This window comes from Pavona decussata, unplaced genomic scaffold (genome assembly GCF_977016875.1).
Source record: "Pavona decussata unplaced genomic scaffold, jaPavDecu1.1 SCAFFOLD_114, whole genome shotgun sequence".
Classification (NCBI taxonomy): domain Eukaryota; kingdom Metazoa; phylum Cnidaria; class Anthozoa; order Scleractinia; family Agariciidae; genus Pavona; species Pavona decussata.
In genome coordinates, this window is record NW_028145528.1 from 207,597 (window position 1) to 232,009 (window position 24,413).

Sequence of the window (24,413 nt, forward strand, 5' to 3'; positions counted from 1 at the left end):
TTAAGAAATTGCAGCAATTTCCCCAAAATGCAGTTATAAACTTTCTGACTAGTTGCACTGCAAAATGAATTTATAATTATTCACTGGAATGTAACCGGAAGTGAACTGATCAAAGTCAATATTTGCAATATAAACGATCAGATGGTAGAAGGTAAATATGCATCTCTTTTTATCTCCGCTCCGTACTTTTGCATTGAAAATAAGAGTGGTAGTCTTTATACAAAAGATTTTTCTATACAAAGCACGTATTTTCCGTGTACACAAAAATAGAAACTTATGTCAGCTTCCGGAAAAACAAAGAACCACAAGGGCAAATAAATAGAGCGGGAAGTTCTTCACGGGGTTACCGCTGACAAGCTGTTGACTTCGTTGTTGTTTGTTTCATTTGTTTGACTTGAAGATTGCGTCCAACTTTCTTTTTGACAGTGTCTGCGTTAAATTAAGGTGAAATGGGTCAATTGACACAGCTGATTGAACAAGTGCTGGTACAAGTGATCGCGGCAGCGATAAAGTTGAATGATGCTAGCGATTTACCGCGTTGACAGCCAAACGTCGATGAGCCACTCCTCCAAGGCGACTCGCTAATATTTATAATTTTGTCAGTAAAGTCGTGGCGTCATGGATGTAGAGGATGGCTTTTTCAAGGAAGAAATTTGCACGCTGACGCCAGATGAACTCTTTGACGCCTTTCTTCAGTCTGGCGATCTTGCGGATACCCTTGACGTTTTTCGAAAACTATGTTTGAGTGTGAATGTCAACCCCCGTAATCACAAGACATGTTATGCTTCCCTCAAGGCCAAATTAACTTCTTGGAAGTGCAAGTCGCTGTGGACAAAACTGGACAAAAGAGCCGAGCATAAGGATTACAAAAACAAGCCTTGTGTCAAGAACAAAGTGCTGGTTATAGGCGCTGGGCCGTGTGGTTTGCGAACCGCCATCGAATCCGCACTTTTGGGTGCGTACGTTGTTGTTATAGAAAAGCGAGATCGCTTCTCTCGAAACAATGTATTGCATCTGTGGCCGTTTCTAATCGTGGACCTGAAAAATTTAGGAGCCAAGAAATTCTTCGGGCAGTTCTGCGCTGGAGCAATCGATCACATTAGTAAGTACTCAATTCAAATTCCTTGTTAGAACTTATTTCTCGTGCTGGTACTTCCGGAAATGTCGATGGTTCATCATTCCAGACGAAAGTGATCTCCTAATTATTGAGTCATCTCTATAGAGCTTTCAAGCGGCTCTATCTTGAAAATAGAGTACATTCGGCGTAAGAACACAATCACTTAATCCAGACCAGAGAGATAGTTTGATTTTTTGCTAAAGATATGCTCATTTTCAGTATTTGTATTTTTTCCCGAATATCGCAGTTCATCGCAGCACGTTTCTCGACGAAATGTCATGCACGTGATGTGCTTGAGCGCAGGAAAATTTGTGGACAAAATATAAAGTTTACCGATTGCAGTAGGCCTAAACTTAGGCGACTTTTATTCGTAAAAGCGGTTCCTCCGCTGAAAAAGACACAATCTTAAGATTGCATAATGTCATTCGAGCATTAAAGAACATAATTAACCTTACATAATGTTTTAATTGATTCGGTGCGCATCATGCAACCAGTCAAGAAGATTTGAGAGTTTATTTCATTTTTACGATCGTATGAAGGAAACGCGAGAATAATGTCTGATACTGTTATACTGTGTTTGTCTGTTTAGAGTAGATTCAACGGGTGGCTTTCATTCTGATGCGATGTATTATTTTGTCACGAATTCATGCTGTGAAGGGAAAACGTTAAAAAAAGGTTTCGGGTAATTTCACACGAAATGAGGAAAACCTGCTTCTACTGTTTAAGCTGTTTAACGCCGGAAATATCCACGTGAAACACTTCTATCATTTTGATATTGCACTAGTTTGTTGAAAATCACCATATTCTACTCTTTGTACTTCATGCTAATTTTTACCACACAAAAATAAATTATTAATTTGCAGCATTGAATGAACAAAAGTTGAACAATTGTACATCAGCAAGCTGGTAGTAGTAGCTAGTATAGTATCAGCTGTTGGGGTGTTATTTTAGAGCCAGGAAAAAGTATCACTTCAAATACCTGTAAAACTGGGTGAATTTAATACTTGACTAAATTTCTTAAATATTCATATAAATAATACATGTATGTCTTATTACCAATGAATTTCCTTTTCTGATGATGATGTCTAGGGCATGAATTATTTTAAATTTGTGAACATTTGAGGTGTGTTCTTTTGATCACAAGGTATTGATGCTAATATTCTATTCTGTCCTAATATTAAGAAAAGACACAATATTCTAATACTGTATTTCCTCGAATAATAGCTGTCCCTCGATTAATCGCCTCCCTTGAATAATCGCCCCCCTTTGATGAAAATATTTACATGTAAAATACTCGCCTCCCTAGAATACTCCCCCCCCCCCCCCCACCTCGTGCCATTTTCTCTTTCTTTTATCCCCTCCCTCTCAAGTTAAAAATTGACATCTTGGGTAACAAACAAGCTCATTTAATCATCACAGCTGAACAGTTACAAAAGCACCAGTTCTTTTACTGTTTTTTTCTATGGAAATGTTCATGTATTTCACTTTTTCAGGGTCTGACACCAAAGATATTGACATTAAACATTGTTTAATCAATGAAACAAATTTGAAACACTTAAAAAGCCCATGTTCGGTTTATTTTTGATGTGATTAGTTTTTTGATTTAATGTTATAAGAAAACAAAATATTTAGAGCACGAGAAATATTTGAAATAATCACCTCCCTCGAATAATTGCCTTCCCTCGAACAATTGCCCCCTTTCGGTGTGAAAAAAGATAATTGCCCCCAGCTATTATTCGAGGAAATACGGTATTCTATTCTGAGGTAAAAAATTTGTATAAGAAAACATACACCCTGACCTTGAACCAATTTTATTAAAATCTTGAAAATTTCAAATATGTTATAAAGTTTTTCGTATGGATATTTTTAAGGGAGAGGAAGGGGAGCAGAATGGAAAAAAAGTCAACTTTCCCAAGTAGAAATAGTTCATGATCAGATGTCATTGCCTCATTTGGTGTTATTTCCTGAGAAGTCAGTAATGGTTCATGGTGCAGTGGTTAAGGAAATAACTTCCAAAAATAGTAATGGTTCACAGTGCAGTGGTTAAGGAAATAACTTCCAAAAATAGTAACTAACCTTGGTTATTAGGATCTTGTAGGTCAAGATAAATGTATGCACAAATGTGGAGCTGAATGAAACCATACAAGTTATGTTTGGAGCTTATATTATACAATGAAATAATTGTCTGTTTAGAGGCACCTGTATATAATGTGGACAGTCTACTGGCCTTGGGAAGTTTAAAATAGCCTTGGACTCTCCTTGACAACATACATTTAATATATTTATTTTGTTCAAGCAACACCGGTGCGCCAATTAAGACTTGTGTGGATCGACCAAATCCATTTGATGTCACCATAATGTTTAGTTAGTTATTAATCAGTTAAACAGAGGTCTTGTTTTAGGTTGTTCATGCTCAAGTGGAGTCTGTGAATTCATACATGCATAACCACCTTTTACTGTGTATCTAGAGCTGTGTCACTCTGGATTGCAGAAGCTCTTTTACACAAACACCCACCCTTGACAGCCAGACTTTAATTTTTTGTTAATTTGTTGTATTTATTGATATTCTTAGGTATTCGTCGACTTCAGCTTATTCTGCTTAAAGTCTGCCTACTACTTGGAGTACAAGTTTATCCCAAGTGTGGGTTTATCAATTTAGTGGAACCAACCGATGGTAAGTCATGGAAATTAGAATATATCCTTCTGCCTTCCCTCCCCTCCCTTTCACTCTCCTCCTTCCCACTCCCCTCCCCTCTCTGTTTATGTACTAGCCCTTCTCTTTGTTAATGTTGCTTCATGTTAGCTGCTTACAATTTTTTAAATCTGTTATAGCTCATGGCTGGAGAGCTACCTTTGACCCACCATCACATCTCCTCAATAAATTTGATTTTGACATTGTTGTGGGTGCAGATGGCCGACGAGCAGCATTAAAAGGCTTCAAAGGTAAAGAATTCCGTGGTAAACTTGCCATTGGGATTACTGTCAATTTTATGAACAGAAATACAAAAGAGGAGGCCCGAGTGGAAGAGATCAGCGGTGTAGCATTCATCTTTAATCAACAGTTTTTTCAAGACCTCAAAGAAACTACTGGTATTGACTTGGAGAACATTGTCTACTACAAAGATGAGACGCATTATTTTGTCATGTGTGCAAAGAAGAAAAGTTTGCTTGAGAAAGGAGTCATCAAGAAGGTGAGAGATGTTCAGTAGATGCAACTTAACAAATCAGTGAAAGTGGAAAACAAACCTTTTTATCTAGCATTTTTCTCTGGAAATCACATTCCCTGGCAATTTATCTTTTTATCCTGAATTTTTTATTAGACAAGTTTGCCTAAATTTTAGATAATTTTTAGTAATTTATTATTATTTTGTAATAATATTTTTATATAGTATAATTTGGAGGGCCACAGGTTCGTTCGCTCTAAGCTACAATGTACATGTATTAAGTGCCACTCTTACTAAATAAAGACTTGTAAGATTTATACTGTAGCTGTATTTTTTTTAACATTTTATTTTATAGGACTTCCAGGATGCTTATGATCTTCTTCAACAAGGCAACGTAAACCATGAGAAATTGTTGACTTATGCTAGAGAAGCTGCAAACTTCTCCACAAGCAACCAGCTTCCCAATCTTGATTTTGCCTTGAATCATTATAAGAAGGAAGATGTGGCCATGTTTGATTTCACATCACTGTATCACTCAGAGCATGCTGCTAAAATCTATGAAAGAAGAGGACGGCGACTTCTTGCATTGGTGGTGGGAGACAGTTTGCTTGAGGTAGACATAACTTAAGAAATTACTGTTTGTCAATCATAATTATATCACTTCAATCTGTTACTAGTAAACATGGATTATACTGAATTTAGCTCAGTTAAAAATACGATGTTTCTCTGTTTCCTTGGTAAAGCATCTGACTGTGCGTATCATCCTCGATCTAGAGTCTTAATTATTAGGTAGACCTCTCATGTACAGTACATGTGCCCCTCCTTTTTTTTTAGTTGATGTCGTAAAAACTGATTAGAACATTGATTCCAACAAAACTGTCACCAATCAAAAAAGGCTAGAAATAGTAAGAGAGACAAAAGAAGGTAGAATTCATACTTATTTTTTACTATCAAGTACAGAAAATTGTTCAAAACTCAAGAAGCAAAAATTTCCCATAACTATTGTTGAAATAAATGTCCATGGCATGTTTGAGGACAAACAGTGTTTAGGTCAGCATTGCCCCCTCCCCCCGCCTCCCTCCCAGATGGGATGCTACTCCATCACAGTTCACTGGTATCAACTTTACATTATTACATGTACACCTGAATACCTCAGTGGGTTAATAGAGAGACAATATGGAGAAAAGTTTTCCGTGGAGACCAGGGTCTGCAAGATTCTGAAAATTTCAATCCAATTTCATACTTTCCTTTACATTTGGGGGTATGGATATTTTTTTAAAGTTTACAATAGCCTGTTATGACCTAATGCACACTATTCTAAAACAGTATGCTGCTTTCAGCCCTTTTGGCCAACAGGCTCTGGGTGTGCACGTGGATTTCTTGGCAGTTTTGATGCAGCTTGGACAATGAGAGGCTGGGGCATGGGCCGAGAACCTCTTGATCTTCTTTCTGAAAGAGACAGCATTTATCGGCTTCTTGCTCAGACAACGCCAGAGAACATTTCCAAGAATTTTGAAGAGTTTGGCATAAATCCTGCTTCACGGTACCCTAACTTGAACAAGGAATCTGTCTCCAAGAACAGAGTAAAACACTTGCTTGACAATGAAGATGGGCCCATAGACCAGTATGCTGGCCCTGAACCCATGGACACAAGCAAGGACCTCAGCAATATTGAGGGAGGAGGTAAGGGGTTTGGGTATGTCTTGGAAAATCAGCATGTCACGGTTCACATGAGTGGTTCCAATAAACATTCCAACCCTTTGCTTTAATGACATGTTATTTAGAATGTAAATTATATGAAATAACTAGCTGTAATCGAAGATTATGGAGACACATTCAAAGTTTTTTCACTTGTGGGGCAGGAGGGGGGTGGGGGAGGCACATGTCACCTGACCCATGAATTTCTGGAAGAAATGAGCCCTTGAAAAAAAGCAATCTTTATTGCCAGTACTTGAATCAGGCTGTAAATAAAGGCAAGCTAGTGAACATTACTGAACTATGATTTAAATATATGATGGTCTACCAATACATGTATTTCTATTTTCATTTTTCATTGCAGTCAATGCAAGGAATCTGTTGAAATGGTGCCAAGAACAGACAAGGAAGTACAGGAATGTCAAGATCAATGACATGTCAACTTCTTGGAGGAATGGGCTTGGTTTCTGTGCCATTATTCATCGTTATAGACCTGACCTTATGTAAGATATGCATGATTTGTCTCAGCCTTCATTAAACAAGAAAGTTTGTCAATAACATCATTTTTATTAACAAACTCGTGTACAGAGCTCTTAATGTCGTCATGCTGAATTCAATATCCACTTGCAAAATGTGGTTTGCCTTTCATTACCCTTTAATTTTTGTTGCAATTACATTTTTACTTAAAATAATTATAGTGGATATTAAGTTCTTTTTTCAAGTTGTCACAAATTGTGTTTTAATATTGTAGTAACAGTATACTTCAGTAGTTGACTTCAGCGGTGATTTTACTGACATTACAAAGTTATGCTGTGAATATTTTAATACCGGAGTCTAATGTGAGAACATTGCTGTGTAAATAATAATTTTATTCTGTTTCTTTTAGTGATTATTTTTCTTTATCACCAAAAGATCATTTGGCAAACCTTCAACTGGTAAGACATGTCTTCACTTGTGTTTCTACATCTTCACAAGTTAAAAATATAGAAATATTAAGGTGCAAGTAGAGTAATGTATTAAACTATCTAGCTGTGAAGTAATGTAAATGCATCATTTGTTTAGTGGCAGTTAGTTAGACAAGGCGAGTTTACAGGGATTCCAATCAAATACTCAGAAACAAGCAGTCCAAACTCAACATAACAGGTTAAAAATCCTGAGTGGCAGGACGCAAACTTTGTAGTTGGCCATTTACAAGAGTGGCTGAGGAGCTATCAAGAAACAATTCCTTGCAGTCAGATCCTACAGACGTGAACCCTGGACCTAATACCTTAACCCCTTGATTGGCCTTGCTTCAAGCCATTTGCTTTAAATTTTAACAGTGTACTTGTATTAGGTGGTCAGTGATGATTCTTGGCAAGAAACTGTTAGTATTTATATATATTTTCATCACATGACACTTGTACAGGAATAAACAGGGCTTTTGATAGGGTGCGAAAAAAAATTGGAAATTATGCAGCACTTTCAAGTCTCATTATGCGGCAAGAAAAGTCTATTATGCGGCAAATTATGCGATTTCATTTTAGCTAATTTAACCTTGTTTCATTAGGTTTAAGAAGAGCACAATCCATGTTTTGCTGTTCATGAAGCAATTAAAGCATGGATAAATGAAGAAACAGCTGAAATAAATCATTTGTTGCCTCATTTCAAATTATTGAAAATCAGATATTGCTAATTTGGTCAAGTCAGCATTTGTTGCTTCCCACCCGCATTTTTTTCTGCATTCCGCTTGTGTGACTCAGCTTCAAGGTGCCTGTCAACCACAAACTTTCGAAGATGATCAACCACTACGTTGCATGAAGAGCAAAACATCTAGGAAGATAGAAGGAGACTCTGCGCGCAGGGTAAACAACAGACCATCGTCAACATGAAACGTTCCATCGGAGTACTTTCTTGCCCTGTCTTTCGCCGAAATATTTTTGCGATCTTTTTTTCTCCTGCAAAGAAGCGCTCCGCATTTTAACAACAAACTTATCCGTAATGAGGATGTTTGTTTCAATTAAAATAAAATAACTACATATTGCAAAGCGACTATCGAGCAGTTTTCCATCTTAAAAATATATCAATGGTTGTGATTGGTGTATTTCCATAAAAGGATTGTTTATTCCGTGCCAATGATCACTCGCTTAATATTGAAAACCAGCACCAGGTCCCCAGCATGTAAAATGAAGCATAGAACGCCTGTTTGTACGAACGAACGCTTCCAGGTGATTTTTGACGCCTTTTGAAAGAAAAAACTCCATAAGATAACATTTAAATTATCGGAGAACTTAACATTAAGTGAGATTTTTGCTCTTTTTTTCTTAAATTGTGCGATTTTGTACAAATTCTGCGATTTTTCATGAATTATCAATTTGTTGCGATTTTAGGTCAATTATGCAAAATCGCAACATGGCATAATATCAGAAGCCCTGAATAAACTAATTGGATTTAACCCCCAAAATCTCGCTGCTGAGAAAATCCAGCAAGCTGCTCATTGTATTGTTTCATTTACCTCTGCTGCCCATATACTGGGAGATAAATGGCTTCTGGCTTTGGACAAGAAAAAGATTGTCTGAATGTTTTCTGTTTGGTTCTCCGGATTTGCAATTTCAGTAGAATCCTTCGTTTATCCGAGCAAGTTCAGTCATTTATTTCCCATTCATCTCATTTTTCTTAAGTTTAGCTTTGCAGTTTTCTTTTTTTAACTTATTGTACTCGTGTTAGCCCTGTTAATTAGTCTGTCTCCGCCATGTGTTTATGCGGGTTAGTTGATCCAGCGTAAGCTCTCTCGATGAGCACTTAGTTGCTCTTAGTGCAAAATTAATGTCGTGTTCAAATATTGTTTAAATAATAAAAAAAAATAAAATCCAGAAAATATTTAGAATAAACGTTACACAACCATCCTAACTGTTCCAACTTTATATTCTCAGGCATTCGATGTGGCTGAAGAGCATCTCGGCATCCCACCTCAAATGTCTGCTAAAGAAATGGCCATGAAGGAAGTACCTGATACGCTCATGATAGTGAGTTATGTATCACAATACCATGAAGTCTTTAAGAATGAAACCCCAGGTAATATGGTTATTTATTTTTTTAACACACATTATTTCTAAACTAGTTTAGTCTAGGTGCTGTAGGTAGTCCAGTGTACATTGTATATTAGGTAAATAGTCCTTTTTGTCAGGATTGAAGTGAGTAATGCATGCCAAGTGCACTGTATGGTAATTTGATTACAGTTAAAAGTTTGGATTTAGCTAGCTGTTTGTTGAATCTGAGTATTGTTAGTAATACTCAGAAACACTTATCACCAAGGTCAATTGAATTTACTAGACAGTCCTAATTTTTCACTTCAGTAGTAAAGTTTTAACTTTATTTTCTTTAAAACTCCAGCCTCTTGAAGATAGCGTCCTCTCATCACTCCCTGTAGCATACACAAACACCCCTAGTGGCTGGGAGTTATGAAAGGCTGCTGTATTCTCATGCTATTGAAACTCTTTATTGTAGAATAAAGTCTGTAAAGAACCCGGGCTAAACCTTAATTTACATCTATACTGGGCTTTTTACGTCTTCTGGGATCTGGGGTGGGGAGGATTCTTCCCCCACCCGTCCATAACTTTGCAAGTATCAAAGCTCTGATAATGTGGAAATGAACATGGAAGATAAATGGTACATCCAAAGACGTTTTCTTTGAGGTCTGTAACTGCAAGTGATGATGTCATATGATGATGTTAATGCTTTGTGAATCTAGCCCAAGGACTGTATACAAATCTGTTCAGTCAGTTCTTCAAATCCTTAGTATTCTTGTACATGTATTGAACTTTCATTGATAAATTGTTGATTGACAGTTGCTACTGAAGGGAAGAAGCTGGTTTCAGAACAGCATGAATTCAGAGCCAAGTCTCCGCTGTCCAAGCTGTCAGTATTAACACGGTTATCTCGCCGCACCCACAAGGTTAGCCATTACAAGCACAAAGAACCTACAGTGTAGTAGACTCGGCAGAAAGTTGTAACTTATGGCTGTGTCGTAATTATTTGGTATCAGTCAGAATGAGTACTGGTATCTGAGCACATTATTAAATACAACTTTCTGTTTTAAATAAATAATTATTGTTAATTGCATGTAAAACATACTTTATAGCTGCATTGATTGGACTTAAAAGGTGGTTCCTTCATTAATTTTCCCCAAATGGAACATTGGGATAATAATAATAATATTTATCATTGGAATTGATTGATTGCAGGAAAAAAGGCGAAGTGAAGAAACTATTGATAGTGCCCCCAAACGAAGGAGGCCATCAGTGACAAAGGTACATTTGAATACTTTCAGAGATTTACAATAAGAAATAACTGAAAACCATGCCTTGACAATTAGATGGTCATTCATGTACATGTAAATCCCATGAGCTGGTTATGATTGAATTGCCAGCCAATGTGTACCAACGCCCTTCTCATGACTACCCTCACCTGATCATGCAACACAGACTGCTGATGTGCATCTGTAGACCATAAACTGATTCTGTGTAAAAATATCGCAACTCCAAATAAAAAAAAACTACCTATATCTAAATTCCTCTTTTTTTTGGTTAGTTCCCAGCAGAAAATATCCATACCGCCTTTGAAGAGATTTTTTTACGACACCCCCTCTACTCCTGCGGGAATTCTAATTTGGCTTCACACTTTCCATAGCCTCCCACACAATTGTTTTTAGGGGAGTCATATTAGACTCCCTCCCCTAAAAACAACACTTTTCTTTACATTTTTTTGCCTTTGAGACCCCTACTCCCTTAGAATTTCTCATTCCTTCTGCAGTGGGTGGTATTTTCTGCAACTGCAGACTTTTTATTAGTTAGCCTGCAAATACAAGTTGCCTTTGGAGTGATCAGAGACAGTTGTATTTACAGGTAAATTATAGGATATTGAAAGATTGAAATTTTTTAGTGAATTTCATTTTTGAAGACAGTTTAAGCTAGTCATTGGTATTTATTAAATACATTTAAAAGATGCAAGTTCTGAAGTTTGATAAGCACAAAACTGTTCTTGCTCAGGAAACCTAATTGTTCATTGCTACTCAGTAAAATAGAGACAACAAAACGGCAACAACTAAACTGCAAAAACTGAAACTGAAAAACGACCGCAAAACTGAAACTGAAAAAAAAAAATATATCACGCAGTAGATTAAAAAAATGCGTTACTTTTAGGAGAATGAAGAGAATGTAGTTCCTATGGATACTACTGCACCTGAGCAGGCCTCGTCCCAGGCCCCAGCTGTCACCACTGGTAAGGCGAGTAATCGGATCAGTGCACTGGCGGCACAAGTGTTTGGGCCTAACACTGGAACGAAAGTGAGTTCAAGGCTACTGCAACCTCTTACAGTCAACCACACCTAACCATAACGGACACCAGTAACACTCTGAAAACTCTTTTTTTGTGATCCCGTTCATTGTCCTTTAGAAGTTTCTTATTAAAAAGTAGATGAAGTCCTCAAGTGTGACCCTTTAATGAAAGCTACCGTTCTCAGCTTTCCCGTGGTTTTGTTTTTTGTGCTGTATCAAGTGAGTCCTTAGATGAATTCCTATACATTTTAGCAAGCAGTATTTTTCAATAGTACTTTTAATTACAGTGGAACCTCTCCTAACGGACACCTCTTTAATACGGACACCTCTCTATTATGGACCGTCACTTGGTCCCTGAGAGACCGAAATCCATATAAAGCCTACCTCTCTAAAACGGACACCTCTATAATGCGGACACTTACTCCTGTCCCCTTGGTGTCCCCTAGGTTCAACTGTACTTTGGGTTTTTTTTAGACTGTTTTTCTCTGTTTCGAGCACTGGTACTCATTAAAGTAAACGAAACATTGTTTGTAAACCATTTGAATCTCCTGCAATCGAGAGATTTAGTATTGTGTTTACGGTAAACGGCAGAAATGACCACGTGACCATGTTTATCCTTCATTTGCCGCTCGCTGTTTTCAGTTTGTTAGTAAAATTCAGTAGATTTAAGTTAGTATTAAAGGCCAGAATTATTTAGCACTACGCTCATCTATCTATCCCCCCCCCTCCTTTTTTTCGAAAAAACATACACGCGAATCTCACGTTCGTAGTTTGCCGTAAACACGATTCTAAATCTTTCTAACGTCTCTGTTGTTCTACTGATAAATTTTCAGAACATCATTCCCTCAGTGAGGGACTCCAGTGAACAATGCTTCTTCTGTAATCGTCGTATTTATCTGATGGAGAGGCTGTCAGCTGAGGGACATTTCTTCCATCGCGAATGTTTCCTGTGTGAGAAATGCGGCTGTACGCTAAGGCTTGGTACCTACTCCTACATACCTCCGTCATCAGACGGGGATCAGGGCCACTTCCTGTGCCGGCTGCACTACGATCAGCTGTTGTACAAGATGCAAGAGGAACCAGTCGGTATGTAGCTTGGCTCACACCAGGTGTAGATTTATGGGGAGCTTTGAGCAGAAAGGCCATATATTAGGGGGCTTCGGATTTGACTACGAGTACAACTTTTCAAAGCTAGTTTTCCGTGGTTTAGATAACCGCTTGTCTCACCAATCTTGTTTCTAGGGTTTCCTATCTAAACAACAGGAAGGCGCGAGAGTCCTGGGATGTGACTGATTTGAAATTTGAAAGTCGTACTCGTACTCTGATCTGATCTGAACGCACATTTTTATCCGTCCTCTCGAATCCTATCGTGAATTTTAATAAAGGAAAAACAACAACAACAACAACAACAACAACAAAAAAACAAAAACAAAATTTAAACCGATATTACATTAGAAGCCTCTTGTTTTGAATCTGTTAGCTCCGTCGGATTTCAGTAAACATGCCATAGCAGCTTTACTTGGATTTTTTTATCTAGCTTGAGGTTGCGTCTCGGATGTCCCTTTTGTAAAGTGCGCGGTATAATTTGATAATTACTATTATTTTGTACCTTCTACTTTTATCGGCTAGTTTACTACCAACAGCAGATATGTTTTTATTGGCTGTGATAATGAACTTAGCTTCTTTCCTTTTATGACATAAATGTTAAGCCGGCAGAAAACGAAAATTCTGTTGGACACATTACTCCATATGTATATTACAATTACTTACACATTACTCCATATGTATATTACAATACAGCTGACTGAAATTTGTTGGCATATGAATTGATCTCCCTTCTTGGCTATAAGCTGCTTACATTTCTCCTCTGTTTATGGTATAAAAATTCACGAGGGTTTTCGGATTTACGTGGTTAAAACTTAGTCTGCCTTTCGATGAAGAATTTTAATTGTATTTGGGGATTTGTAACAAAGTATTTTTTCCCCTCAGATGAAGTGGAAGTAGCTGGAAGAGGCAGACCCAAACTCTTGAAATCGAAATCTGCTGCACCCGATACCTTGTTCAAGAATGTCGAGTTTACAAATGAACCTGTTGGATTTAAACCCAAAGGAGAAGGCGGTGCTGCTAAAATGAACGGTTACCATGACGACCAGGAAATCGATGACGAGGAAGAAGATCGTCAGAGAGGTAAATCTGAGCGTTCCAACTCGTTTGGGAAATACAAGAGACTAGAGGCTCGTCCTTTGCGCAGATCCAGTATTGCTTCTGTGCGAAGGTCAGACAAAACTGTGCGAGAAAAAGGAAAAGGATACACTTTTGATGACGATCTAGGCAAAGGAGATACCAAGAAACAAGAGTTTCCACCGCTAAAGATGCCGCCACGAGATCAAGGGCGTAAGGCCAAGGATGCCGGGCGACCTACCACACCTGGTGCCAAGACAGGAGTACCCAGAAGCGTTGCAGTCGATATCAACATGGAGGATACATCTGCGGATGAGCGAAAGAAGAAAGAAAAAGAAGAGTGGCAGGGTGTCATCGATGCTGTCAAGACTGCAGCTGCTGGTAAATCATGGCTAAAGAAACAAGATGCACAGGAAGGGATGGTCCAAAAGCTTGGGACTCTGGAGAGAAAGAAGGCGAAGCAACGCCGAGCCATGTATCCGCCATTATCGACTTTTTTCAATCCCGAGGATAAGAAAACTCAGGAAGCACTTGAAGGGATTAGTCAAATTGCAAGTGGAAAACAGAACATGCATCTTAAAGTGGTAGATATTCAACTCGATGACGACACACCCGCTCCTTCTAAAGACAAGAAAGGTGCTGAACAAGTCAAGGCTGGGTCTAAGACGGTTTCTGTGCCAACAACGAACGAACCGACTTCTCCTCCCCGATCTCCAACCTCACCGACGTCGCCTACGTCACCGTTAAATTACAAACCAAGGAAACCTGCTGGTGGTCTTGTCGCCTCTCGAGCAGCGAGATTAACAAACTTAATGGCCAACGATTTCCGCCCTCCAACAGTTAAAGATAAATGGGCTGAGAGAGAGGAATGGAAAAAGGCTCCTCCGGTTAAGGATGAAGCAGTTGAGATTGAAACGAAAAAGGAAGAGCCTGCGCCCGCGGTCAGCCCCAGTGCTCAGCGGCGCTCCTTACCCAGAGTTCCAGCGGAGGAACCATTTCACTCGACGAAGGAGACCACGAAAATCGTCAAACGAAAACAGACCGGAAAACCCAAGTTTCATTTTGGTAAAGGTAAAAAAGGGGATAAGAAAGGAGCCAAGGAAGCAGAAGATATGGGATTTGTCGTCGTGGACGTATATGATGGAATAAGTACTCCAGAGAGAGGTATGTGAAAAGTGACTTTAGAGAGTCTTAGTTCCAGTTTACCGCGAACCTCTGCGGTTTGCGGTTCGACGTTCAAACGTAATTCGATTTAGGTCTTCTCAAACGTGACGTGAAAGACTGGTCATGTCACCTCCAGCGGTTCGCGGCTCGCGGTAAACTTGGATCTAAATCTCTTATGTATAATCTGTGACCTTAGTTAATGTGAGATCATACGAAGGACCTCGACTACAAGAACTATCTGTGGTTATGACGTCATTCGTGCGTCTATACTTTAATAACAAACTCCTCTAGACCAATTAAAACGCGAGTTTCACACTCTATTGTATAAAAGCGTGTTATTCGTGCATCTACACCGCCTTTACCTGTTTTTTCAGATTGAACAGGGTTGTCGCATGTTTATACTTACCATTTCTTCGTAGAAGCAATTAAACAAAGAGAGGAGGAAGGAGTGTTCTCGGAATCAAGTGAAGACGATTTGATTGCTGACAACAGCCCCAAGCTTCTACGAACAAACGCCAAGCGTTTCGGCAAGGTGAGCGTTCAAGAGCGTCAATGCTAACTCGATTTTGTTCATTATTATAAGTAAAGGTTTAGATATACATAAACAAGTGAAAATAGACGATAAAAACGAACAACGTTTCGGTGTCGGGGGGGGGGGGGGGGTAGTAGCAGGAGGGAGTCCCAATTGATAACTTGTCCGCAAGACAATGTATGGGCGTCGTAACCTGAAGAAGATGAGTGTCAGTCACTTGGGGTTTGATGTTGCTTTGTATTGCAGGGAAGACGAAATACCGAGATGCCAGATGATAAGGTGAAAAGACGTGAGCAAGCGAAGATCCGCTCCGCTATGAAACAACGTGAATACAAACGCCTGCGTATGGCTCAGTCGATCCAGCGCGAACTAGAAGAAGTAGCAGTGAAACAAGCAGAACTTGAGACGGAAGGAGTTGTTGTAGAGAAAGCACTCCGGAGTGAAAACAGTGAGTTCAGTTATTCATAGCCTTTCCTAGCCTGTTGACAGCCTTGTACATGTATTTTACATTCCTCGCAGAACTGCTTTGTTTAGCGATTGAGTGAGAAGAGGTTATGGTGATTACTTTGGATTGTATTGGACGGCATACCGATAGATATTCTAGAGATCTACCGTTTGTTTATTTTGTGAAAGTTTGATTTAATCAAGAGGGGCGCTCTTGATTTAATCAACTGAGTTCGGCACCGTAAAGAGATTTGAGAGCTGACGATTCGCTCTGACGAAGGGCTAATGCTCGAGACGTGAGCTCTCAGATAACCTTATTATCTCGCTACCAATTACTAATCGTCTATAACTAAATTGTCTTCTGGTTGGTTGTTCTTGCAAAGCGAAATCAGCAAGATCTAGGAATATTTCTTGATTGTTTTTATTAAAACAATTATTCCACTCGCGGTTGTTGGACATAAAGTGATTATAACCAACTCGGCTATCAATCATCTCATATCCAACGCGTGCCCGTGGAATAATTGTTAAATGTTAGGGGTTCCAACTCCCCCACCCACGCAGCACCACAGCTTCTTTAGAAACTAACCCCTATTGGTTTGTTTTTATTTTGTTCAGTGATTGGATCAGAGGAGCAGCAGTTGATGTTACAGTGGTTTAAATTGGTGAACAGGAAAAATGCGCTGATACGATATGAGTCCGAGCTGGTCATTCAGTAAGTACCTCACCCGTTCGAGTAGGAAGTGTATATTGTGATAGCGTTAAAATAAGTGATGGATCAGAGAAAGTAACTCTACAGTATATGTTAACATGCTAAAACGAAGCCATGAATTTCCCACTGAATATGAACATATGAAACATACATTTGAACTGCGGGTGAAAGACTCAATCGAAAAAAAATTAAAAAATTTTAAATTTTAAATTTAAATATTTAGTCTTTCATCCGAAGTTCAAATATATGTTTCATATATTGGTATTCATTTGGTCATCCTTTTCGGGTATATTACGAACTCACAATATGGCCAGCTCCCAGTTGGCTTGATTGCTCAGTTGGTAGAACACTGCACCAGCAACGCAAAGGTCATGGGTTCGAATCGCGTTCAAGCCTGATTTTTTTGAGGCTTTCTTTTCGCAACTACTAATAACTGCAAGGATCTTTTTTCCATTTTATTAAGAATTTTCCACCGAGCGTTAGCCCCAGTGAGGAAATGGACCTCCGACCGCGGCGGGAATCGAACCCACGACCTCCGAATTTGATCATCCGTTGCTCTACCGACTCAGCTACGAGGCCATTCGGGAGCAAGTCGTGGGTGATTATGGTGGTAATTTCGGCAATGTGAATGTGAAGGGTACAAATGAATGTTGTGTCGCTGACGCTAAGGAAAAAGTGCTAAAGTGACCCCATGAATTTCCTACTGAGCGTTATCCCTAATAAGGAAATGGAAGATCGCACGAGCTCCAAGGGCCCAGTAGGCCCTTCGCAGATTTTTGCAGGACCTTTTTCAGGTTTGGGGGCCCAAGATTTTGTTTTTGTTTGACAGAACGTAAGAATTAACGCCGTTAATTCTTACGTTCTGTCAAACAAAAATTTATCGGCGATAAATTTGTGAATGTGTAAAATTATTATTTTGAGATATCTGGAACTTTTTAATAACTTGCTTCGATAGCAGATTAAAATTGTAGCTTAGCTTTTTTAAGGGTGTGGCCCAGAGTGACTTCAAATATTACCATGTTCGCACATGTTATTCAATTACAAAAGGGCTTTGTAAACAGCCTTACTTGGTGAAATTTTGGCGCCAAAGTTTGACGCGCTTACGCAAAGTTTATGCGCCAATATATGCCACATTGCCGCACTCTAGATCGTACGAGGGAGAGAAATGTGGACCTAAGAGGAAAGTTGGTCACATCACTCTTCGAAGATTTCTACTATACAACAACTAGATGTAATATATCAAACACGTGACACAGTGTTTCATCACAAATCAAACACCGAGAAGAGGGTTGAAAATACGACGCGTAGCGGAGTATTTTTGACGAACTTCGAGGTTTTTGATATTTTAATGAAACACTGTTACGAGTGTTTGATATAACTTCTCAAACAAACTGATTTTGAAGGAGAAATTAAGGAGCTTTTCACCAGATATCCAAACACGTCACCGTGCATGATTTCCTTCGTCTTTGGCTTTTGAATGTAATGAGTCTGAGAAGCTTTGTTCAAAAACTCAGTGATGGACATGGCTGGCTTTTGACACCGTTTCCGTAGCATGATTACATTAGGAATGTTACTGCACCATTGGTTGAGACGCTAGTCCATCACAGATCGACCTCCTGTTAGTTGCATCCGGCGGCCTTAAGCAGCTATTCTATTAAAGAAATCGAGTTGTTGATACTGATAGGTCTGTTTAGTTTCCTCCGTCAAAGAGGCATTCATAGACTGAACGCGAATGGTTTGGAAATTTTGAGGCGCGCAAAGCCAACTTGATGAGGAAGTTTGGGCGCAACCGACAGACGTAGCGTTTAGAAGTTTTACAAACAGTAGTAATCGTAATTATGGATGTTCTGCTTTTAGTGCTAACTCCATTCAACTTGAGGATCAACAGGGAAGACTTGAGCAGGAGATAAGAGAACTTCTCATGAAGGAAGGTAAATCATTTCTTTAAATAGTTACAGTAGCCCGAATCCATAACCAAGAGTGCCCTAAACGAAAATGCAAATCCATTTTACAGCTTACATAAGGATGGTGCCTTCAAATACAGAGGTATTTTTGCGTGGTACATGTATGTGACTATGCGAGAAAAGAAGATCTTAGCAAAACCTATTGAAATCTAAAAAGAAAGTATCGGGTAACCGTGCATTTTTCAGAGATAATTAAGCAGCAATAATTTTAAAAATCATTAAAATACATAGCAATATAGCATATATTTTTTCAGAATTGCGTGGTTACCCCTAACCCTTTTTGAATTCAAATAACTCTTGCTAAAATCTGCTTTTCCCGTATAATCATAAATCGCGCAAAAATACCTTTGAATAAGTAGGCTCCAGGGTTTCTCGGACTATCCCAAGATGCGCAGAACGTATGCGCAGTAGCAAAGGAGGGTTAAAGGTACTCTGAGTAGAACTCTCTTCACAGGTCTTTTAATATAAACTCAACTTGAAACCAACTTGTGCAATGTGATAAACAGCTGTTCCACATGAAGAAGTTAATCTTCATCAACCTGTCGTGCGTCGTGAAGACAGTGTAGCAGAAGAAGGCATGGAAATTGTAATTGAAGATACACCTCCCGAAGAACACGGAAAAAAGCGGAAAAAAAATTAAAACACTTGTACTATGACTTATGATTTTGGTCGTTTACACTAATCAAAATAGTCAGAGTTAAATGACTAATCTCTATGGTTAAAACACCTATTATTAAAGGTTATTTTAACTATTTTAATTTGTTGACAATTTCAACTGTTAGGAATGGTTAAAATGACCATTGTTATTAGTCGTGACTATTTAAAATAGTCATTTTAACTAGTCAGTTTTTACAGTGCAGTTACATACTGTTTAATAGCAATCGCACGAACAGCCACAGCTTAGGATTTCATCCACAGACTCAAGAGCTGTTTTTCTCAATCGCTAGTTGTCGTTCCTTCCATTAATTTTGGATGTCCATGTCGAATGAACTTCGTTCGATTATGGTCGTGATGATTGCATGAAAATTTTTAAAAAGTTTCTTCTTTTATTTGTCGATATTCTAACAGATCCATCAAAACATGACAATCGAGTCATACAGCAAAAGACCAAACAATTGGTAGATATCGTGGAGCAGAGAAACATGTTAGTGGAGCTGTTAGACGAAGAAAGAAAACGGTAAGTGGAGTAACTAAACAGCCGTATCGTATCATTTCCCAGGTAACTTTCTACAGCAACGATCACAAAAGTCAACAAAAAACTATGAACTTGAGAATGGCAATTGACAGTACAATGAAAAATCTGTGCTCTGTTTCAAAATATTCGTTGTCTTCTTTTCCAGGGAACAAGAGGAAGACAGACTTTTTGATTCCATGATTGCAGCCAAAGGTTTGTAGATGTGTTCTCGACCATTGGCACAAACCATCCTGCTTCGCACATTTTTAAATTGACAGAATGTTTGTCAGTGTTCAAATAATTCGAGGCGTCGTTCCCATGCAGATTCCACTGAGATTACGCGTCGCCAAACGACACAAAAAGTAGCACAAAACGTGCAATTCAACATCCCCAGTTTATCGGACATGTGATCCGGAGGTCTCGAGTTTGAGTCCCCCTCTGACCGCCGGCTAGAGCTGTGGAGTTGTTTCTCAGTTTTCCTGAGGTCAACTGGTTTGCAATCCCATATCTGAATGGTAGTGATTCTTTTAGCCAATCATTTGTACGAACCAAATTTGGGAGGCGTAACGTCATCACACGGCCGAGTTTTGTACTTCGAATAGTAAATCGATGGGGAAAATTTGCAGGATTGCCAAAGTGGACGAGGCCGTGTCTGTCCAATTTGTAAAATATAATGGGAAGGTCGCTTTAATTGGATTAAAGGTCTTGTTTGTTAATGTATTGAAGTTTAGTGTAATTAGATATAGGGCCCTTTGGATACTAGCTATTGAGCTGAATGAGCTGCCCTGCCAAAATAAAGTTTTCCAATTTACCTATTAACTTAATAATTTAATTTTACAATAAATATGTGGATTACTTTTTCTGTTATAATTTTTGATTAAACTGAACGCTGGTTGTACAACCTGTAAAAGCGACTTAATACGTTCAATATTAAACTGAACCAACGTTATGAAAATGCAGTTAGAAAACTCAAGGAGCCACAACACACAGTAAAAATCTTGGAAACTGTGTTTCGTGAATTCATGCGTTTACTGATTGTATTTTAATATTGTTAAGATGACAAGCTGAGCTCATGACAAACTGTTGAATGTGTGAGGTTTTGCAAGGAAAACGTCCTCACAAACCATTTTTCAGCAGCGATTTATATTCTATAACAACTCTAAAATAACGGACTAACCTTGTAGTTTTGTAATTACTAACTGATGCATGTTCACATTCCGTTGGGCAGCCATGTACAAAAGGCGAACGGCTTGCAGAATCAGTTAAGTGAAATAACTTTATACTAACACTTGACAAGTAATATAGGAAGTGAATAAACGGATGATAGAGATAGAAATGTTAAACCAAACATAACAAGTAAATAGCTCGAGATCTAAGAATGAATGAGATAAAGTAAACTCGGTAAACAATAAATAAATAGAATACGAAATGGTTAATGGTCAAAAATAAACAAATAAATATGATTAAAAAAATAAACAGGAAGAACGAAAATAGAAAGAAAAAACTCGTAAATGGATAAAGAAACTACGAAGTGGATAAACATTACAGGAAGAACGAAAATAAACAACTTATCAAATTAGATGAAACCCAGTATGACCTTTTGGTAATCTCAGTATATAGCTGTTTCGACAAAGGTTGTCCAAAAAAGCGTAAAAGCGTACGCGACAGTGCCGAAAGGTAGTCTAGGATATGCCGGAAATACCCAATAAATTTCAATAAAAGCTCCGAATCCATAATTCCTCGACCGTGCAGTGAAGACTTGAGATGGCAGGTAATATGGATTCTGAGCTTTTTATTGAAATTTATTGGCTATTTCCCAGACTACCTTTCGGTATTGTCGCGTACGCTTTTACGCTTTTTTTGGACAACCTTCGTCGAAACAGCTGTATATAGGTTCAAGGTTAATCCGAGAAGTTCTGTTGTGTGTCTTTAATACAGACAACAAGACACAACTCTTTTGAAGAGTTGTACCCAGTCTTCGCTCTGTTTGTTTCTTACCCTTTCTCATCTTTGAGTGGTCACTTCAATGCTATGAAGAATAGAATAACACCGATAGAATAGAATAGAACAACACCGATATGTCTTACCGAAATTTCGAATTTCGGCACGGAAATCTGGTCAGCCTCGTCCCGGTCAAATGTGACGTCACCCGTTGAGCTGATCGGAAGACGTGCTTTCACGCTGAGCTCCAAGCCCCCATAGCCAAGCTGGGTACTTCAATAAGCGCGTAGAGGCCTGAGAACGAAGCTACAGTGCAAACTACTCAGATTAAACTTTTTCCTGAATAACTACATGCGCATGTAATACATTGATATACATGAATAAGCCAGTAAGAAAATAACAAACAGGGTAGATCGATCTTAAACGGATTAATAAATTTATACTTACCGAAAAAAAGTAGCAAGTTGATCAGTAAAGAATCTGATGATAACCGAATGACTAAAAATAAAGTAATTCAAAGTGAAAAAAATAATTAAATAAACAAACTAACTGATAACTACAAAATAGATAATAGCGCATCTCAAAAATATTTATAGTTTGGAAAAAGTAAAAGATGACCTTATGATTGCACAAGCTATTGAAAAACTTACATATTGAAGGTGGAAGTTGATGCTTTAACATTATCTTATTTACTTTATTATTTTTTCTTAACAGGCTTCATAACGACAGTTTAATCTAAGAAGACGAGCTTCGGGGGTTACATCACGTGGATCTTAATCTTGACCCTCCAGTCTGCCCAAAATTGGTATAGCCACTATACCATGGATACGGAGAAAAACACATGAAGTAAAAGTCGCCCTTTAGAACGTTATCAGAACATGGTGTAACAAGACTTGACTTAGTGAATTTAGTCTAAGTTACCTGTATATAACCAAATTGCCTGAAAAAAGGCGAAATAGAAAATATCTTTTAAATCTACGATTAAGAGAATTCGAGAATTTATTGGGGTAATGGTTTTATCGACAGAATTTGTTCTTTTGTGAAAAAGAAGTGTCAGTCAAAACGACACATACAATATCATTGGCTTGTTTTAGCTAATAGCTCGCGTAAGTTATTAACTGCTTTTGTACAATGACGGATTGGAGTGCTTTAAACTAATATTAGATTTAGCAGGGCTCTCTTCCGTACCCAACACTGATCCCAGTTCATTGCTTACAGTATTGATACGTTTTTAAGCAGACGTTTCAGAAGAATACAGAAAAATATCAAATACGTTTTTCGAAAAAGATTTGATAACTTGTCTTAAGTAACTTGTCAGAACATGTCAAATTACAGATGCCTTAACTTTAGGCAGTTGTTATTTGAAACATAATTTACGTCAATGCCTTATTTCCTGTTGAAGGAAAATTATTTGCTGAAGAAAAAGAAATGGCTATTTTCATTATAAAGTGAACTACGTATGTATATAATTACAAAAAAAACCTGCGTGAAAAAGAAAGTAATATTAGTAAATTCATTAACTATTAGTGTATAATATCGCCAAACAATTTGAGCTATAAATATCTAATAAACTCACGCAGTGTTAAGCCCGTGCAATTGGGACTGTTAAGGCTTGAACTCAAGCCTTGGCTGTGGTACAAACACATAATTCAGAAAATTAATGGGTTGAGTTGTGATTGTTTATAAATTCCATATAGTCGTTTGTGACTGTTAAAATGACTTAAATAATTGTGAATTTTAAATTCAAATGATCTGTTGTTGGATTAATGGTTTTCTGATTGGCTTAAAGTGCCATTAAGCCCCGGAACATTCGGCTGAATAGGTGAAAGAATTCTGGGATCATCTCCACATACTTTGGGAGCTTGGTCCAGACCTGGTGTGACGTCATTTCAGGAAAGGAGTTCAGTCGATCCAAGATTCTCTTTCGCATTTTTACCTGTTGGTCCAACTTCCAAAGCCATAAAATGCAATTGCATAAAGAATTGCATATTGATATCCAAACGTGGAGAGAAAGTTTAATTTGAAAACGTTTTCTGGCAGTTGGGTTAGGTTAGTTTTGAGGATTAGTGTCAATTTAAATCAGTTCGGTATTAACATTGACTCAATTCATACCCAGATCTTCTCTTTTTTTCGAAGATTGAAGGTATCTCATTGAGAGTTATTCATTGCTGCTGGAGCACTGCTCCGCTGTACTTTCATGAAGTGTTTGATGCATTCACGTAGAGTCAAGGTCGTTCCTGTGTCGATTATGACGAAAGCGGAGTGTCGTTTAAATAGTCGCAAGCTTTTCTGTTTTGTTGTTGTTGCTGCTTCTGGTACTTTTTATGAGTTGATGGAAAACATTGTCCCATTTTCAACCTCCATGGATTTTGCTAGGTGAATTGCAACATTAATTTTTAAGTGCTTTTGTCCTCTTTGTTACTTATTTGGACTGCCCTTGAGTCTCCGAGAATGCTGTTTCAAACACCAAATGTGTGAGCATCACTTGAATGTATACAGGGACTGGCTGTCGAAGGATGATTATGCTAATCAAATAAACCGCTTGTTGCAGTTGTTGTTTTTATTTTATTTTTGTTATTTTCTATTTTTATTAAATGCAATTGTAAGAAAAAGTTTTTTTATGAAATTATAATTGGCTTTAATAAATATGAATTTTAATTCAACTTTGATAAACGTTTTTAGCGTTCACGTCTCGATTAGCGTTAATCAGCTTGCGATCAACCACTATGGCCGAGGTAAACATCGAGGCTAGGATCTAGAAGGACCCTCGACTCGTTGCTGTTAATTTGTTTATAGTTTAAAATGAAGTTGAAAATTACAAGGGTATTTAATTGCATACCAAGTGGGAAATTTTAAACCACTGAAGGGGTCCTGAAATAGTAAGGAATCCGATAATTAAATATTGTAAAATGTGTAAAGTAGCAAACTAGAAAATAATAAAACTCATTTTGGTTTGTTTCGTATGGTCAAGTTAGTTTTGAGGTTGATCCAGTATTCTCGTTTGAAGCCTTCGTGG

At 38.1% G+C, this 24,413-nt stretch overlaps 1 protein-coding gene across 1 annotated transcript; it reads left to right on the forward strand.

Annotated features, from left to right (window-relative positions):
* The first annotated feature begins 397 nt into the window (after positions 1–397).
* Positions 398–24,367, forward strand: LOC146469987 (F-actin-monooxygenase MICAL1-like). Its single transcript, XM_085122075.1, has 20 exons — positions 398–1,102; positions 3,690–3,791; positions 3,950–4,308; positions 4,637–4,894; positions 5,622–5,964; positions 6,341–6,479; positions 6,863–6,911; positions 8,886–9,027; positions 9,801–9,907; positions 10,197–10,262; positions 11,154–11,297; positions 12,122–12,374; positions 13,278–14,633; positions 15,053–15,165; positions 15,412–15,613; positions 16,225–16,321; positions 18,176–18,249; positions 19,351–19,459; positions 19,623–19,669; positions 22,112–24,367. Exons 1-20 carry the CDS (start codon positions 619–621, stop codon positions 22,129–22,131), a joined length of 4,464 nt encoding a protein of 1,487 aa, XP_084978201.1. The 5' UTR covers positions 398–618; the 3' UTR covers positions 22,132–24,367.
* The last annotated feature ends 46 nt before the right edge of the window (positions 24,368–24,413 follow it).

What these genes read in the sequence shown, in the direction of transcription:
- LOC146469987 (XM_085122075.1), top strand. Translation starts at nt 619, where the DNA reads ATGGATGTAGAGGATGGCTTTTTCAAGGAAGAAATTTGCACGCTGACG. An exon ending in AGAAAGGAGTCATCAAGAAG is followed by an intron (nt 4,309 to 4,636) that starts GTGAGAGATGTT and finishes TTTATTTTATAG; the next exon opens with GACTTCCAGGATGCTTATGA. An exon ending in GATGCAAGAGGAACCAGTCG is followed by an intron (nt 12,375 to 13,277) that starts GTATGTAGCTTG and finishes TTTTCCCCTCAG; the next exon opens with ATGAAGTGGAAGTAGCTGGA.